The 16,763-nt window shown below is 48.0% G+C and overlaps 1 protein-coding gene across 5 annotated transcripts in view; it reads left to right on the top strand.

The window, feature by feature from the left end:
- Nucleotides 1–16,763, top strand: part of TRAPPC10 (trafficking protein particle complex subunit 10) — a 90,402-nt gene that overhangs the window by 45,463 nt on the left and 28,176 nt on the right. For 4 of the 5 annotated variants that reach the window (XM_061193846.1, XM_061193843.1, XM_061193845.1 and 1 more), the window contains 6 exons: nt 1,553–1,664; nt 4,129–4,376; nt 12,390–12,536; nt 13,173–13,287; nt 14,278–14,354; nt 15,141–15,232. In XM_061193846.1, the coding sequence (XP_061049829.1) occupies nt 1,553–1,664; nt 4,129–4,376; nt 12,390–12,536; nt 13,173–13,287; nt 14,278–14,354; nt 15,141–15,232 (791 nt within the window). Of the gene's footprint in view, nt 1–1,552; nt 1,665–4,128; nt 4,377–12,389; nt 12,537–13,172; nt 13,288–14,277; nt 14,355–14,410; nt 14,450–15,140; nt 15,233–16,763 lie in introns of those variants that run through there. The other variant, XM_061193848.1, reaches the window with a different exon arrangement.

Below are 16,763 nucleotides of genomic sequence, written 5' to 3'. Positions count from 1 at the left end.
GGGCTATTCTTAGTTGCGGTGCACGGGCTTCTCATTGCGGTGGCTTCTCTTGTTGCGGAGCACGGGCCCTAGGTGCGCGGGCTTCAGTAGTTGCAGCACGTGGGCTCAGTAGTTGTGGCTCGCGGGCTTTAGAGCGCAGGCTCAGTAGTTGTGGCACACGGGCTTAGTTGCTCCGCGGCATGTGGGATCTTCCCGGACCAGGGATTGAACCCGTGTCCCCTGCATTGGCAGGTGGATTCTTAACCACTGTGCCACCAGGGAAGCCCCAACTCTTTCTCTTTTAAGAAGAAAAGTCTTAAGAGAACAAAGGGGTGTGTACTAGAGTAGTTTGGGGGAGGGGACCTCCTTAACACTGCAGAGCGATAAGGATGTTGCTCGTAGGGCTCCTTGTTCTCGTTCACCCTGTTCTGACGGAAACAGTGTGATTTTCATATTTAAACATCACTTGTATATTAATCACTGAAGAAATAATGCACTTTGAATAAGTAAAAGACCAATTCTCATTAGAAATTTTGAAGTTTATCTCTTATTCTGATGCTTCTGTCTTAGTGGTATTTGGATGATTTTGGTCACATAAGGGAATTTGAATGTGTTCATAATTCCCTGTATGATTGACCAATGACAGATCTTTCAGATTTCCCTGTCTCTTTACCCTTCAAGCTTATTAAGCTTATTTTTTAAGAGTAACAAACCAGGAAAGAGGGAGTCTAAATGAACCCAGTGGTGCTGGTTTAGAATCAGTGTGAACCCATGGTTGGATGGCTGCTGGCTAGATAGATTCACAAATACAGAGGTACGTGTAGGTGAGGGTTAATACATATACATATATTTCCTTGCTCTCTCCTCTGATGGGGCCTAGAAAAAAATGACACCTCAGTAGCAATGAACACACTCAGTGCCAAGATCTTGGTTTCTAAACTGCATTCTCCAATAAAAGGTGCCAGGGCTCCTGTGGAAGTGGTTGATTGCAGGGCTGGTGTAGGGAAGATACAGTATCGTGTAGAACCAGAAAGTTAAGAGGTGCACAAGAAAGGTGGAGGTCTGTCAAAAGAAGATATGCACCACCTCCAGGAGCCCCCCTCAGTGGCCAAAGCGGGAGCAGTTTGTGCAACAAAATAAGTACTAACAGACTTCGGTTTTAACCCATGGGGTAAAATTCATATCCATGAGTCTATATAGATACAAATAAATAGGTAAATGGAGGAGAAAATTCTGCTCTTCCATATAGCAGAATTCTAATGAAAAAGTGTGTGTCTGGGGGCCAGGGAAATACCGAGGATGAGAGGCTGACCAGTCAGGCCCAGTCTGCTGGTAGGTCACGCAGAGACTCTGGGGATCATGTTGGCCGTTCCCTGCTTCTTTCTGGTCTTCTCTCTGTGTGTGCATAAATGTTGACATGTGTGGTCATTAAATTGATCTTTTCTTGGTGTAGCACAAGCGTTATTCATTATGCTGCATGCTTTTCTCTGTTGTAATCTTTCATAGCTACTTGTTTCAAAACACTGATTTATATTTTTGCTTTTTTTTTTTTTAACTTTTTTTGGGTAAATAGGAGGAACTTGCCTTTGTTTTTGAGATGCTACAGCAGTTTGAAGATGCCCTGGTGCAGTACGATGAACTGGACGCTCTGTTTTCTCAGTATGTTGTCAACTTTGGTGCTGGGGGTGAGTAATGAAATTTTAGAAACAAATTCTTTTCGCAATATAGCTTCCCCCACTTTTGAATAGTATGGAAGCTGCTGTTTATTTACCTGATGATTAAATCATCTTTTGTTGTTGTTGTTTAAAAAACATTATATACAATATATTCGCATGGTTCCTATAGGAAATGAAATGAGAATTAAGAATTAGTCACTTACACTTGTAGAAGACTCTTGAGTAATGAAAGTGTTTAGGAAGTTGTTTTTTAGACATAAAGTGTCATTTCGACAAGCTCCAGCTGGCTAGTGAGGCTTCTGATTCTGTGTCTCCTTGCTAGCATAAGAGTGGGAATCTTGTTCTTCTGTTGAGAGGTTGTCTTTGTAATGTTTGAGAGTTCATTACGTTGAGTCCTACATGACACCATTGCAAAGGGTGTTCATCTTTCTTTTAGACTTTTAAATGATGTCTTAAAGTCTTCTAAAAATACAGAACTAGCACAGTGACCCATATACAAAGAAAAAGTTTATAATTGCGCTCACTGTTCTTTGCTTGATGTTTATTTTGAAGGAAATGGCATCATATTATCATGACCTTTGTCTGTAGCTTGTTGTTCTTACTAACAGTCCATCACAGGCATCTCTTCAAGCTAACAGATCAGGTTCTAAGCTATTTCTGATAATAGCTGCAGAGTGCTTCACGGTGTGGATTCGTTAGACTTTATTCAGCCCACTGGTGTTGGACATTTGGGTTGTTTCCGCTCTTGCTACCACAAGCAGTGCTGTGATAGACATCTTTGTTGGGGGTTCTTTTGAGAAGCCTTGTCACAGTGTCTGAAGAAAGGCATGATTCCAAGGAGCCACCGTAGTGTCTGCTAGGAGACCGGTACGGAGTGAGGTGCTGGGACAGTCAGCGTGGGCTGTGGGCACTGCCCTTGTTCTGGGAGTGATGAAATGTCACCCATTGAGTCCCACTCCAAAACAGTTTTTATGCAGTTCAGGTTTGGATCTCCTTACTTTGCTGGGACACAAACATAAGCATACAACCAAAGCAAAGTATTTACCAATTAAGTTTTAAAAATTTAGAAGAGGTAAAATTCCATTTCTTATATCTTACATATCCATATTATACACATATATCTCAAATAGCTCACATGTTTCTTACATTATATTTCACATAATTTCTTTGTTCTCTCAGTTTTAAAATAAACCTGGAGCAATTTAAAATCCAAAAGTAAGCCTGGACCAACTTGAGCAGCTAAATAATATTGTTCATTTTTGTTCATTCATACAACAGATACTTCCTGAGAGCCCACTCTGTGCCAGGCCCTGTTCTAAATACAGTAGGGAACAAAACAAAATTCCTTCTTTTATGGAGTTTACGTGAAGGGGAAACAGAAACAGAAAAACAAAAGTGTGACTTAAAGTCAGGTAGTGAGACTAGTAAGTGTGGCCTGCAGAAGAGGACACAGGTGCAGAGGTAGGGTGACGGTAGGTGCTGTTTAGTGTTAGATAGATGGCCTGGGAGGCTCTCTGAGGAGAGGCCTGACAAATGTGGGGGGAGCCAGGAGAGTGCTGGGGATGGGGGCCCCGGCAGAGGGACCTGCTGGGGAGGGGACCCTGATGGGTGGGGGACACCTCACTTAGTGGGCACTGAATCAGCTGAGTCTAAGTTCAGATCAGTAAAGGATGCTCTGCTGTATTTGGCACTTCAGACATATAGTAACGTCAGTGTGCCAGTGTTGAGTCACTTCCTGAAGAGAACGTAGAATCAGATGGCCGTGACACCTCTCTTTGGGAGTGAGAAGGGTAGATTAAAACATTTTTCATAAAGATCGAGTGACTTGTTATTGTAGATTCTTATATTTATTTTAAGATCACATTTGAGTCTTAGGGCTGTAAGTTAAAATCGAGGAGTCTTATTGGAAATTTTTGACAGTTAAAGAATTTTTCTCCTCTGCTTCCTGCTACTACGTCTTCCTTGTGCCTGCCGTCCCTTCCTCTAGGAGCGTGACTCAGGTACTGACATGGTTGAGCTGAGACAGGCATGAGGCTTAAATAAGTCAGGCAAAGTGTGGAAATGAAGGAAGATGAGCCGCACAGCACGCTCAGCTTGCTCCCGCCCGGGCCTCGCCCCTCCTCCTGGGGCCGACTGACCGCAGAGCCTGAGGTGTCCCTGACCCTCGGCCTGGCAGCCTCTGGTTGCATCCTGACCTGCTCAGGACCTTCTGGGCCTGGTACGGCGTTGTGCCCCGTGGCCGACGTCCTGTCCCCCAGTGCTCGTCACCAGGTGCCAGGTACCCAGTGGGTGTCCTTGCGGTCACCACCCTGTCCCGCGTCCCTAGACGGGGTCCCCGCAGACAGAGGGGTGGGCCGGCGCTTCGGGCCTATCCAGTAGCTGAGCCGCCTGTCGGTCCACGAGGGCTCACGGTCCTGCGCAGTGAGGTGGAGGAATCTGCAGTCAGCGCCTTTCACGATGTGTGTTTGTTTAGATGGTGCCAACTGGCTGACTTTTTTCTGCCAGCCGGTGAAGAGCTGGAATGGATTGATCCTCCGAAAGCCCATAGATATGGAGAAGCGCGGATTGATACAGAGGCAAGAAGCCACCCTGTTAGATCTGCGCAGTTACCTGTTCTCTCGCCAGTGCACCCTGCTCCTCTTCCTGCAGAGGCCGTGGGAGGTGGCTCAGCGCGCCCTAGAGCTGCTGCACAGCTGTGTGCAGGAGCTGAAGCTCTTGGAAGTGAGTGGTCTCTTTTCCCCATTTACCCGCTTCCTGACTGTTGGTGTAGAAAACGCGGAACCTTCGATCCCAGGCATTGAACTGTGTGTGCTTAGGAAAGAGTTTTCTTTTTGTCAATGTCCTTAATTTTTACTGTATTATTTGCATACTTACTCTTTACACTGATTAACTAATTGCTCGAAAATGTAATTTCTGCTCTCAACACGGTGGAGCTCACTCACGTTGGCCCAAAGCGAGCCTCTTAGATCACTTTCTTTTTAAGGTAACTTTGGCTTATTCTGTGGAAGCTGGCCTTCACCGATAAAGATTTCTTACCTGGTGGACACACAGAATTAGGTTTTGTAGGTAGACGTTTGTTTTATTTCAGAACTGTCTTTTCAGATAAATGATTTTGCACATGAACATGCCGGTAACCATGTGAGTGATACACAGCAAGCTGTGCCATGTTAATTAGTAGCACGAAGTTTAATGGAGGTACGCTATGAGTACGTGTGTGCATGTCTGTATGAAAGAAACCAGTTAGCGAGGCCTTAAGTTGTTTATTTATAGTGAAATATTTGTCTTTATAGACTAATATCCCCCAGGGCTACTGAACTCTTTTCTTGCCCATAGCATCATAAACATTTTAGTGAGGTAAGGGAACTTTAATGACTGTCCAGTCTGAGGGTTCTCACCTTTTTTGTTTCATTGACCTCTTTACACGGAAAAATGCACATATGCACATACAAAATGTTACACATAATTTCAGAGGATTCATAGGCACCCCCATTCCCTGGTTAAGAACTAAGTGGATGGTCTAATTCCATTTTATAAATGAGGAAAGTGGGTCTGGAAGTGGTTAGATGACTTGTAAGTAACATAGCTAGGCACAGAATCAAATCCTCCAAGCCAGCCTACTGTCCTTTCTGTCGTGCTCCACACCAGGGCTCGCAGGGGCACAGTTACAGAAGACCCAGGGTAGCCGGCGGTAGGGGTAGTTTTCATGTTATAGTAATTTCTGTTTTGTGTTCCCTAGAATACTAAATAACTGGCTCAACACTTAGTTTGAAATGACCTTAAGAGGTCTACACATTTTTTTTAAAACCCAGATGAAGAGACACTGTTTTAGTTAATTTCTAAGGAAGAGATGCCTAGCCTAGCTGAGTCACAAACTTGAGAATTTAAGACTTTTTATCAAATTATTTTTTTTCCTTGGACATCTAATCAAGCGTATGAGGAAAAATAATATTTTCAACCTTGAGATGATATTCTTGTGGCTGCCTGTCACCGAGTAGATTTCGATAATCTGCTTTGGCTACTCCTGTGTAGCTGTACAGACTGGGGTGGGCGGGGGCTTTGCTTCATTTAATGGGGCAGGGCCGCCTGTGTTCATGGGTGCCTAGAGAGTTTACTGACTTAGAGATTTTGTCTTGTTACTGGATTGGGGGAAAACATGGGATGTGTATTAGAGTCCAAGCAGTTCAGCCGTGGCGCTTTCAAATTGGGGTCGCCCCAGGAGGGACTTTCAGGACGTGCACGGATGTGGGGCAGGTGTGGGAAGCCACGGATGGTGGTCGGAGCCAGCCTGTTCAGTGCTGGGCCCAGCCGGTCACAAACTCTCTTTTTCAAATTCTTTTTCTTGCCTTAGACAGTTGACTAGTCAGTCAACTGCCAGGCTGCAGAGAGGAGAGGGAGCGTCGGGGGGCCTCTGGCCCTGCAGGAAGGATCAGGGTGCCGCCCGCACTTCTTTCTCCTCCCCTCCAGGCCTTCTGGAAGCTGGAAGGCAGGGCGCCTGGGGACGGGGTACACTCAGCTCCCAGGCAGGCGGCCGGGACAGCCGGTGTGGAGCGGATGCCACTAGCATCTTTGCCCGCCGCGTGTGGGGACGGTGTCCTACTCACTTGCTGTGCGGTGGGTCCCCTGGCTTGGCCTGTGTCCCGAGTTCTGTAGAAGTCGCTGGAACGGGTCAGTTTTTACCCTCTTGGCTGGAAAGAGAACCGAGTGAGTGGTGGCAGGCGGCGTGAGCCGGGGCGGGGGCAGCGGCCGGGACGCCTGTCCTCCAGGGCGGCTGCTGCCGGGCCCGGGTGCTCCCTGCAGCTCCCGCCCGGCTGGCGCTCTTCCCTTTCCCCAGCGAGCGCGGTGGTCGCTCCCCGCGTGAAGGCGCTGCCCCCGCTCTTGGCGCTTGTCTGCTGCTGCTGCAGAGCCAGCAGGGTGCTGAAGTCGGGGAGGGAGCCGCACTGTGGTCCCCTCCTCCCCGAGGACACGGCTTCCCGTTCCCTGTCCCCCTCGTGCTGTGTGGCCGTGCCCCGCTTGGTGTCCCCTGGTGTCAGGGCAGCAGACGGGGCGGCCGGGCCCGTTGAGGTGCCTCCTCAGCCACCGTCGCTGGTCCCGGCGGGCGCCTGGCAGGCTCCGGGCGCGGCGCTCCTGTGGGGCCGCCTGTCCTGTCTGCTGTGCTTCAGAGGTGCCTTCCGCTCTCGCCCCAAGCTTGGCTCCTGTCCCGAGTCAGGCACCCTTCGTGAGGGGCAAGCTGCAGGGCGACAGTGCAGCTCGGAGGCTAGCAGCCCGCCTGCACGGGATGCCCCCCGCCTTCCCGCTCGGCCCTGCGGATGGGCGCCCAGCAGTGGCTGCCTGTGGGTCGGGGACCCACGAGGTGACGTGAGTTCAGGGCGGTCAGCCCGTTGTCATCCTTCAGGCAAGTGAGGACACTCCTTACTGGCGTCTTCTAGGCTCTTTCTTTCAAAAGATGACACTGCAGAGGGCACGCAGGGCTTCACACACAGAATTCTTCTCTCAACTTTCTCAACTGAGATTCTTTCTCTAGGTAGTTTGGGGGCAGGGGGTTGTTACAGCTTAAGCTTTGCAGTTGGCAGTTAACCCGAAAAGTTTACTCTTAGAGTTTCTTTAAATTTTTACGGAAACAATGAAAATTCAAGACTCAGAATTGTTTACTTTTTCTGTACATTTGATTGTACCCTCCAAACTAGACTCATTTCCTGTGTCTGGCTAGCTTTCTGGTGACTATTGTTCACAGTCACGTCCACGGCCAGAGGCCGGCGTGGAGCCTTGGGTTCTGCTGCACAGGGCCGGGTGGAGCCGCGCGGGCACAGAGGCCAGGGCGTCAGGCAACGCGCAGGCTGAGCCGGTACGTGGTTCTTCTAGGGTTAGGCTACGCTTGTTCATCCTCTTAAAGCCAAAAGCCTAAGTATTGCAGCCGCCTTGTGCGTTTCTCATTGTAACATTTCTTCTGCAGAAAATGCTGTGCGTGTTTGCTCTTGTGGCTTGTAAAGCATGCCCTGGTAACTTCCTGGTTGGCTTATCAGTTAATTTAAAGTATCTTCTCTGAGTAGGAGGCACTGTGGTGGCCAGATGCCAGCTCCGGGGTGGGGCCTGGAGTTACACCCCAGGGGTGCTACCTAAGGCCTGGGGCCAGCTCCCCGATTGCAAATGTGTGAACATGGAAATTGTACCTACCCCGTACAGCTGCTGGGGTCAAGGAGTAACACCTGGAAAGTTATGTCAGTTCTGTGTGAGCTCCAGTGACTCCATTACAGAGTATATCTTTTTTGTCTACAACATTTAAAAGATTTCCTCCCCTTTACCAAAAGTTGAGTATATTCTCTGTATAAATTTGGAAAATACAGACAAATATACAGAAGAAAATGTCATTGCTTATTCTAAAGCAAGAGGTTCCCTTTTTGGTCTGTGGCCTTTCTGTCTGTAGAAGAGCTGCTGTTTGTTTAATTGGTCCTGTTTCGGACATTTGGATTGTTCAGCAGTGTCTGCAGTTGCAGCAGTGTGTATCCTTGTACGTCATCTTTATGCAGTGCGTTCGTACAAGTAGAATGGCCAGTTCAAGGATGCATATGTCTTTACCGCTTTTAGTGTACATTGCCAGTTTGCCTTCCAGAAAGATCTTCCCATTTTTAGTTACACTAGCAGTGCTATTTTCCTGCATCTATGGTAAGAAAGAAAGTAATGTGTGTGTATATTTTAATCTTTACCAGACTGGTAAACGAGAACAATATAAGGAAGATGTTTTCTAGAAGGCCGTTTTATTTTTGTTACAATGACTGCCCAGAGGATTTCTGTTTTAACGTGTCCGCCTCAGTACTGACTTGTCTGTTATCAGCTTCGGTTCTGCGTATGTTCACAGGCAGGGCGGGCCAAGAGGGATCAGCACTCTTCAGGGTCTAGAGACAGGCCGGTGCCGTGTGTGCGCGGCCACTGCCCCGCTGGCCGTGTGCGCGGGGCCGTGTGGGGCAGACCCTCCAGGCTGACCCGGAGGGGTAAGGCGAGCCACCCAGGCCTGCCAGCTGGCATCGCTCTTCCAAGGTTCAGGCCCCGCAGAGGACAAAAGCAGAGGTGTGGCCGAGGAGCGCACCTCGGGGTCGTCGAGTGCTTGCTGTGTACCAGCCACTCTGCTGGGCTCCTCCCCACGTGGATAGGTGGGGGTCGTTGTGTGACCTTGAGCCCTGCCGCCCTGAACTGGGAGAGCAGTAGGGGCGGACAGGAGGAGGTAGCCGTGAAAGGTGTCGACACCGGTGAAAGCCAGTGGTTCCCAGGAAAAGGGAAAAAGCGTTCGAGGAGGAACTGCCCAGTACCGTTCAAGAAACAGTTGATTACCTGCTGGGCACTGTGGTAAACACAGTGGTGGCGGAGAGGGCCCGCAAATGCACAAGAAATGGGTCCCACCTACCCTCAAGAGACCCGCAGCGGGGCGCGCGGGGCCAGCAGGTGAGCAGGCCGTCAGTGCCCGGGGCCGCCAGGCCGTGAGAGCGGGATGTCCGGGAGGTGGCGGGGTGCCAAGCAGGGAGGGGCAGCTTGCGTGGGCGCGTCGCAGCGCCTGACGTGTGCCGGGGAAGGTCTGCAGAGGTGGTCTCGTGTGAGCTAGGTTTTAGAAGATTCATTCATCCAGCAGTTATTCGTTGAGCACCTGTTTTGCGCCAAGCAAGCATTTATTCTAGGCACTGTGTCTTTAGCAGAGAGCAAGACAGACCAACCCCTGCCCTGTGGAGGAGCTTTGGTTTTCACGGGCGGAGTCAGGATCCACAGGTGGACGTGGCTTGGGTGGCAGGTGCAGAGAGAGTAGAGTGTGTTTCAGGCAGAGAAAATTCACTGTTATTTAAAGAACTCTAAAGGAGCTTAGTCTTGCTAGAACTTAAGGGGTGAGGCAGGGCTTGGAGGTGAGGCTCCAGAGGTACTGGAAGCCAGGTTTTGAAAGTGTACGTCATCTGGAGGGTTGGATTTTATTCTGTAGCTATTGGGAAGCCGTTGTTGGGTTTGAAGCTGGGGTGCCATGCAAGGTGTTAGGACCTGGAGGTGGAGGCGGAGAGAAGCGAAGGGTTAGGAGGAGGCGTGGAGAAGAGTCCGAGGTGCGGCCGGAGTCCAAGGAGAAGCTGAGGCCTGAGCCCAGGCGCTGGGCTAGAGTCTGAGTACATGAGGTAAAACTAATTCAATGAATACACGGTTCCGAGTCAGCTGAGTCTCACACCAGCCACGAGTGATTATTATTTTATGAAAGATAAAACAACAAAGCTTCTGCAAGATAATATGGGAGAGCATCTTTACGTCCTTGAGGTTACCAAGTGGTTCTTAAACAGGACAGAAAGGCACTGGCCAGAAGGGAAGTGCATGGAAATCAGAGCTGCTCTTCATCAGTCAGCACCACGGAGGGGGTGACGGGGCCACAAGCTGTGCGGTCAGGAAGGGCTCTTACCCAGGATATGGGAGGAGCTCCTACAGATCAGCTTAAAAGACTGACAATAGAAAGTAGGCAAATGAAGCTATCCAGATGGCCAGTAGGCATATGAAAAGGTGCTCAATCTCATTAATTATAGTGAAATGCAAACTACCACCACAGTGAAACCCCCCCAGTGGCTGAAGTAGAAAGACCTGACAAGTGTTAGTGACGGGGGAGGAGCCGGAATTCCCTCCTTGACGAGGAGAGTGGGAGTTGGCGCCACAACTTTGGAAAACGGTTCGGCGGTGTCTGCTGGAGCCAAACCTGCGCGTGCCCTGTGAGCCGGCAGTCTCCCCCAGGTCTGCACGGAAGGGTGTTCGCAGGTGTCCAGGAGACAGTGCCGGGATGCTCGTGGTGGCGTCATTCGTGACTGCTAGAACCGGAAATAACCCAAATGTCCATCACGTACGAGGGAAACGGTGACTGCCGTCTGTTCAGACAGCAGACTGGCGTCTGGCAGTGGGAACGAATGAACCCAGAGTCTCATGAATGTAAAGTTTAGCTGGAGCGGTCAGACGCCAAAGAATACCTGCCTGTTGATTTCGTGTACAGGTGCGAGAGGAAGCTCAGATGTTGTGTCGGGAAGCGTGTGGCGGCCGCGGCCCTCCAGCGGGGCGGCCCCGTCAGGGTTCACGTTAGGATGCTGGGTTTTTCAGTATTTGGGTTATATTAAAAAAGGTAGTTTTAGCAAAAGAGAATGAAAAGAATGCCTTTAATCGTATGCTTGGAAAATGGTAAAGCGACTCTTGCCGTTACCAGTAACACTGATAGCAGAAGAAGAGAGAGGCTCGGAGAAAACTAAAGGGTGCATGTTAAGGAATCAGTTTTAAAAAGTCTGTTGTTCACAAAGGAAGTTGTCCAGAGGGACCCAGAGCCCATGGAAAGGCACCCGCGTCCTTCCTGTTAGGGCGTGTGAGCTGTGAGACGCCGAGCGCGCCGCACAGTTCCGGCCGGGGCTTGGCCCTCGCGCGGGGGCAGGGCTTGCTCTTTGCCAGGTGCAGGCAACGTGGGTGCTGGGGTGGGCGGTCTTCAAAGGGACACGGGCTGCTGCCATCTGTAGACGTGTGGCTCCTGGGTGAGAACCTTGTGGGCCGTTGGCACCCCTTGTGCGTTTGTTGGAGTGCGTGCGCCCACCTCGGCTGCGCGCCCTGTGGAGCTCGCCCAGTTCGATTGCGGGGAGGCACGTGCTCTGTCCAGGGTCCCTGAGCTGCATCCTACCGACCAGCTCTCTGTGCGTCCCTTTGAGGGTGCTCCACTCTGGGCAGGAGAGTCAGTTGTACCACTTTATGAAAGTTGCTTCTGGTCATGTAATTTTTTTTCTGTACTGATTTTTTTCAAAGGATCTAAGCAGTTTGTCTCATTTTTCAAAGACTGGGTAATTTAGCATTTATAGGAACATTAGATAGCATTCTCTGTTCTCTCCAGTTGGTGCCACGTCCTTTTGTTTGTGCTCAGGGTGTGTTGAAGGAGTCCTTCTTACATGAGTCAGTTTCATCAGCCTATGCGGCTCTTCCCTTGTCACCTGATGTAGCAGCACCTCTTCCTTTCCCACTTTGAATAGGACTAATTAGCGTCTCACCAAAGCTAGGACACCAGTTGTAAAATACCTCATGATATTAGTGCCACCAAGAAGATAGTCTACTCTGCCAAGTGTGAGTGTTAAGATGCCCTTGACTGTGAGGCATTCCTATGTCAAAAACACTGAAACGTAGAAAAAAAGTCCATCTTAGAATCAATCACATACAGTAGATGCTTTTGAATTTCTGATAACATTTTATTATATCTCTAAGCAACAGGTGCTCTTTTTTACAAACATAATTACACCTAAAAAATTAATAACAATTTCTAAATATCATCCCATATTTACTTAATATTTAGATTTCTAGCGTTGAACGTGATCTTCTGAAATGTGATCAAGTGGTCCTCTGAGGTCTTAGCCTCCCACTTTCACCTTATATGCTCTTTAAACTGAGAGGTGACCAGTGTTCAAACGTAGACTAAGTGATGACGGTCAGCCTTTTTGTAGGCTTCTTTTGTTAATAAGCTTTTAAAGTACATTATTGCAAGTTATATCCCTGCCAAGTCACTCAGTATCATCAGAAATATGACACCAAATAGTGTATTTGGACACAGATCGCTCCTTTCCTCCCGTAGGTGGACTGCTGTGCAGGTCCCGTTTCTCTTTGCTGTAGTTTTGCAGAGACTGGGTAGCTGCTTGGAGGGGCAAAGGAGGGCGAGCGGGCGCAGGTGCTTCCCCCAGCGCTCTCCTCACGCGCCCGCGCCTGTGCCCCCAGGTCTCCGTGCCACCCGGTGCCCTGGATTGCTGGGTGTTCCTGAGCTGCTTGGAGGTGCTGCAGAGGATAGAAGGGTGTTGCGACCGGGCACAGATAGACTCAAACATCGCCCACACCGTGGGTCTGTGGAGCTACGCCACAGAGAAGGTAACTGCCCCAGTGCAGATGTGAGCCTCGGCCGAGGCTCTGCCTGCGGGGCTAGGGGACGGAGTTAGCTGTTTGGAGAAGTGCTGCTCACTTAGTCCCTGCACAGGCAGCTCTGGCTACTTCTGGCTACTTCAGGGTGCGTCTGGAGCAGCGTGGATGCAGTCGTTCCCTGCCAGTATCACTGTATCTGGCAGACATCAGACACTCGCTGCGCTCGTGCTAAAGGTGGGCTTCTGCTCCAGGAATGGGTGGGGGGACGAAGCAGGGTGAGCGTGCAGCCGTGTGCGGAAGTGCAGAAAATGACAGTAGTCCCGAGCGTGCAGCAGGAAGGCCTGCCGCGGGAGGGGTTGAGGTGGGGCAGGCGGAGTGGGAGACCTTGCAAGCTTGGGAGAGCGTGGGTGAACAGCACAGGCTGGGAATGACCAGCGTCAGAGCCACTCTGAGGATTATTACGTAGAAGGTTTGAGTTTGAAATGATCCCAGTAAGATATATTTTCATATCCAGATGAGAATCATTTGGATAGGAAAGCTAAATTTCTTCTAGTATTTAGATGGTTTTAACTTTATATTTAAATTTGTAAATTCTCTGCTGACTCTTATGGCAAATTAATTGAAATTTGGGGTTTATCTCAACAGCTAAAGTCCTTGGGCTATCTGTGTGGACTTGTGTCAGAGCAGGGACCTAACTCAGAAGACCTCAACAGGACGGTTGATCTTTTGGCGGGCTTGGGAGCTGAACAGCCTGAAACAGGTACTTTTTGAGATGTCCCCGTACACGTGGTGGAAAGCAACGAGAATGTCAGCTGTAACTGGCACGTATAATTTGGGTTCCGCGATATAATTACTCACCATTTGGGAAATTACACTCATTATTAGCTGACCAGATTAATACATAGGATATGTTACCTTTTAATAGCATAAAGAAATGTCAGAAATAGTTTAAGAAATTGTGGGACTTGCCTGGCGGTCTGGTGGTTAGGACTTCGCGCTTCCACTGCAGGGGGCGCGGGTTCCATCCGTGGTCAGGGAACTGAGATCCCACATGCCGTGCGGTGTGGCCAAAGAAAAAAAAAAAGAAAGAAAGAAATTGTAACGATTCTTAAAAATGTGTCTTGAGTTTCTTGTAGGCCTAAATGAGCTGATCATGACTTTTTACAGCCCACGTGAAGTTTAAATGCACCAATCTTCCTCTGAATTACAGATGATTATTTTTCTAACGATATGGCCCGACAAATCCTTTTATTGAGTAAATTACCCCTAGGTAATAAAGCACTTTGAAAGGAACATTACTGATTCTTTTAGGTACGAACACAGTGATGAGTATGATTTAGCAAAACTGTTGCTGAAGTAGAGCATACCTAATGGCCTGAGAGGCCTCTTGCTGGATTGAATCAGTTTGTCAGGGAAAATGCGTTATGTGTATATTACACTGTTTCCACCTGAGACCACATCAAATCATTTCGGAAGTAATTTAATTCATTGTAGGATTTGTAACACGTGCTTAAAAAATTCTAGTCTCTATTAAAGATAAAAGTATTACTTGAAGGGTTTAGACTATTTCATGAGTATATTAATTAGACAAGAATGTAAGTGATAACGTAGTTTCAGTCGGCATGGGTTGTTTGTGATTTCCATAAGCATCAGACAGAGTCCTTTAGCTGTGACATTTGAGGCGGAGTGTAAGCTCACATGACTGGACTCGATGAAGATGAATAAGGACTCTTCCTTCTTTCTGTTTAAGCCAACACTGCTCAGAGTCCGTATAAGAAGCTCAAAGAAGCGTTGTCATCAGTAGAAGCTTTTGAAAAACACTACTTAGTAAGTATTACAAGTCCTCCCTGTCTACCCGTGGCAGAAAGCCCGCCTCTACTGGACTTCACTACTTTGTGACCTCTTGAGTTGGGAATGAGCTGGTATTTGGAACCTCCTTCTTGTTGGCCTTTGAAGTTTCTGTGGTACCCTAGGGAGTTGTGCATGAAACCTGGAATAGTTGGTTTATTAGTATCCATGGTGCCATAATTAGGCATAAAAGCATCTTTAGGTATTTATAATTTTGTTCACAATGGTGTTGCTCATTCAGTAGAACAGAAATTGTAAGAAAGGATAGTGAATGGTTTTCTCTGTACAAAGGAACAATTTGAACCTGAACAGAGCTATTGTACTTGATTTTAAAGGACTTAAATTTGGACAGTCTTAGAAAGCAGTGCAGTAGAAGCTCGGTGGACCGTCTGCCTTCCCGAGTCACGCACGGTTAATTCAACAGCATTTGACAGTAGTCTATAATACTGTCTCTGTCATCCAAAATGTGAGAAAAATATTAAAAATGTTACCCACAGATGGAAAATACTTCGAAAAAAATTATTCTGTGCCTGCTGAGTTCACGTTTCTTTTATTATTATGCTTTATAGTTTTATGTACAAGTTAATGACTTTGTATAAATCACTATTACATAAAAACTCAAATAACACAAAAAGAGATACAAAGTAAAAAATTATGTTATATTAATAAGGAAGTCTTTTGCTTCAGCCTTGGGTAAATAAATGTAGGATTTGTCTAACATTAAATTTAAAGTACAGAATTATTTGGTTCTTTGCTTTTCCGCAGGACTTGTCCCATGCCACCATTGAAATGTATACGAGTATTGGGAGAATTCGATCCGCTAAGTTCGTTGGAAAGGATCTGGCGGAGTTTTACATGTAATTGATTTTGAACTTTTCTTTGAATTTCAGACATCTCACGTGTAGTAAGAGGTTTGTTAGGTAGGAGTTAATATGAAGTGTACATAACTTTGTAGAACAAAAAATGTAAACTGGTAACCAATCATCATTTCTTAAGAGAATTTCTTTGAAAACCAGAGTGAGTTCAGCTTATCACCCTTAATAATTGTTACTGATCTTTGTGTTTCCTTCATTTAATTAATTTAATGAACTTATATGTAAATATTATATACATGTAGATAATATATATACTATTATATGCAATACATAGTATGTGTTCTATAGCATTTTCTCTAGTTGCTGTTAAGTGCCTCCTCAGAGGGTTGAAAGCCTCGAGGTCAGTGACGTGAAGCACGTGATGTGTCAGGTCCGTGAGAGAGGGCTGAGCCGTGAGTGCTTGTGAGCTGGGGTGTGCAAACACTGTGAGCATTTCTAGTCTGGCTCCAGCTTTGGAGTGGATTCCAGAGAAAAGACTAAAAACGTGCCATATTTCTCACGTGTTTGATAAAGAACCCCTGCTGGCAGTGTAACTGCTAGTTCAAAGCACTGGGAAGAGATACAGATTATGAGGGAAAAGATGTTTACATTTTCTCAAAAGAAATGTGTGTTTGAAATGGTATCTTGAAATCTATAGTCATGTCGTTAGATGAAACAAGAAAGAATAATTTACTTTAACTGATTGCAGGGCTCCGAAGGGATTTGTAGATCATCTAAGTGAACTTCCTAGTGTTTCAGGTGTGATTGGAGCAGGGAGTCAGTTGCACAGCTGAGTAATGCTGGGGCTGGAGGTCGGCTCTCCTGAGTCTCCAGCTAGTGTATCTCATGACTGAATCAGTAGCCATGTCCTCAGGTGCTGTGAGCTGAGGCTTGGAGCTGCAGTGGGGTGATGCTGGCCTGCTAACTGGAGACTTGGGTCCTGGTTCTGGCCTGACCATGGACTAGCCAGGTGACCCTCGGCCTGGGTCTCCGGGGACTGGATGACAGATGGTCTCCCTTCCAGCTCTACAGTGTAAGAATCTTTGGCTGGAGATAGTAACTGAAGAAGTATATAGAAGGTTCTGACCCCTTTAAAAAATGGGGGAGGGGGCTTCCCTGGTGGCGCAGTGGTTGGGAGTCTGCCTGCCGGTGCGGGGGATACGGGTTCGGGCCCTGGTCTGGGAGGATCCCACATGCCGCGGAGCGGCTAGGCCCGTGAGCCACAACTACTGAGCCTGCGCTTCTGGAGCCTGTGCTCCGCAACAAGAGAGGCCGCGATAGTGAGAGGCCCGCGCAGCGCGATGAAGAGTGGCCCCCACTTGCCGCAACTAGAGGAAGCCCTCACACAGAAACGAAGACCCAACACAGCCATGAATAAATAAATAAATAAATAAAATCTTTAAAAAAAAAAAAAAAAAAAATGGGGGAGGACTTCCCTGGTGGCGCAGTGGTTAAGAATCCGTCTGCCAATGCAGGGGACACGGGTTCGAGCCCTGGTCTGGGAAGATCCCACATGCCGTGGAGCAGCTAAGCC

This window comes from Eubalaena glacialis, chromosome 6, assembly GCF_028564815.1.
Source record: "Eubalaena glacialis isolate mEubGla1 chromosome 6, mEubGla1.1.hap2.+ XY, whole genome shotgun sequence".
Lineage (NCBI taxonomy): Eukaryota > Metazoa > Chordata > Mammalia > Artiodactyla > Balaenidae > Eubalaena > Eubalaena glacialis.
This window is presented reverse-complemented; position numbering and strand designations above follow the sequence as displayed.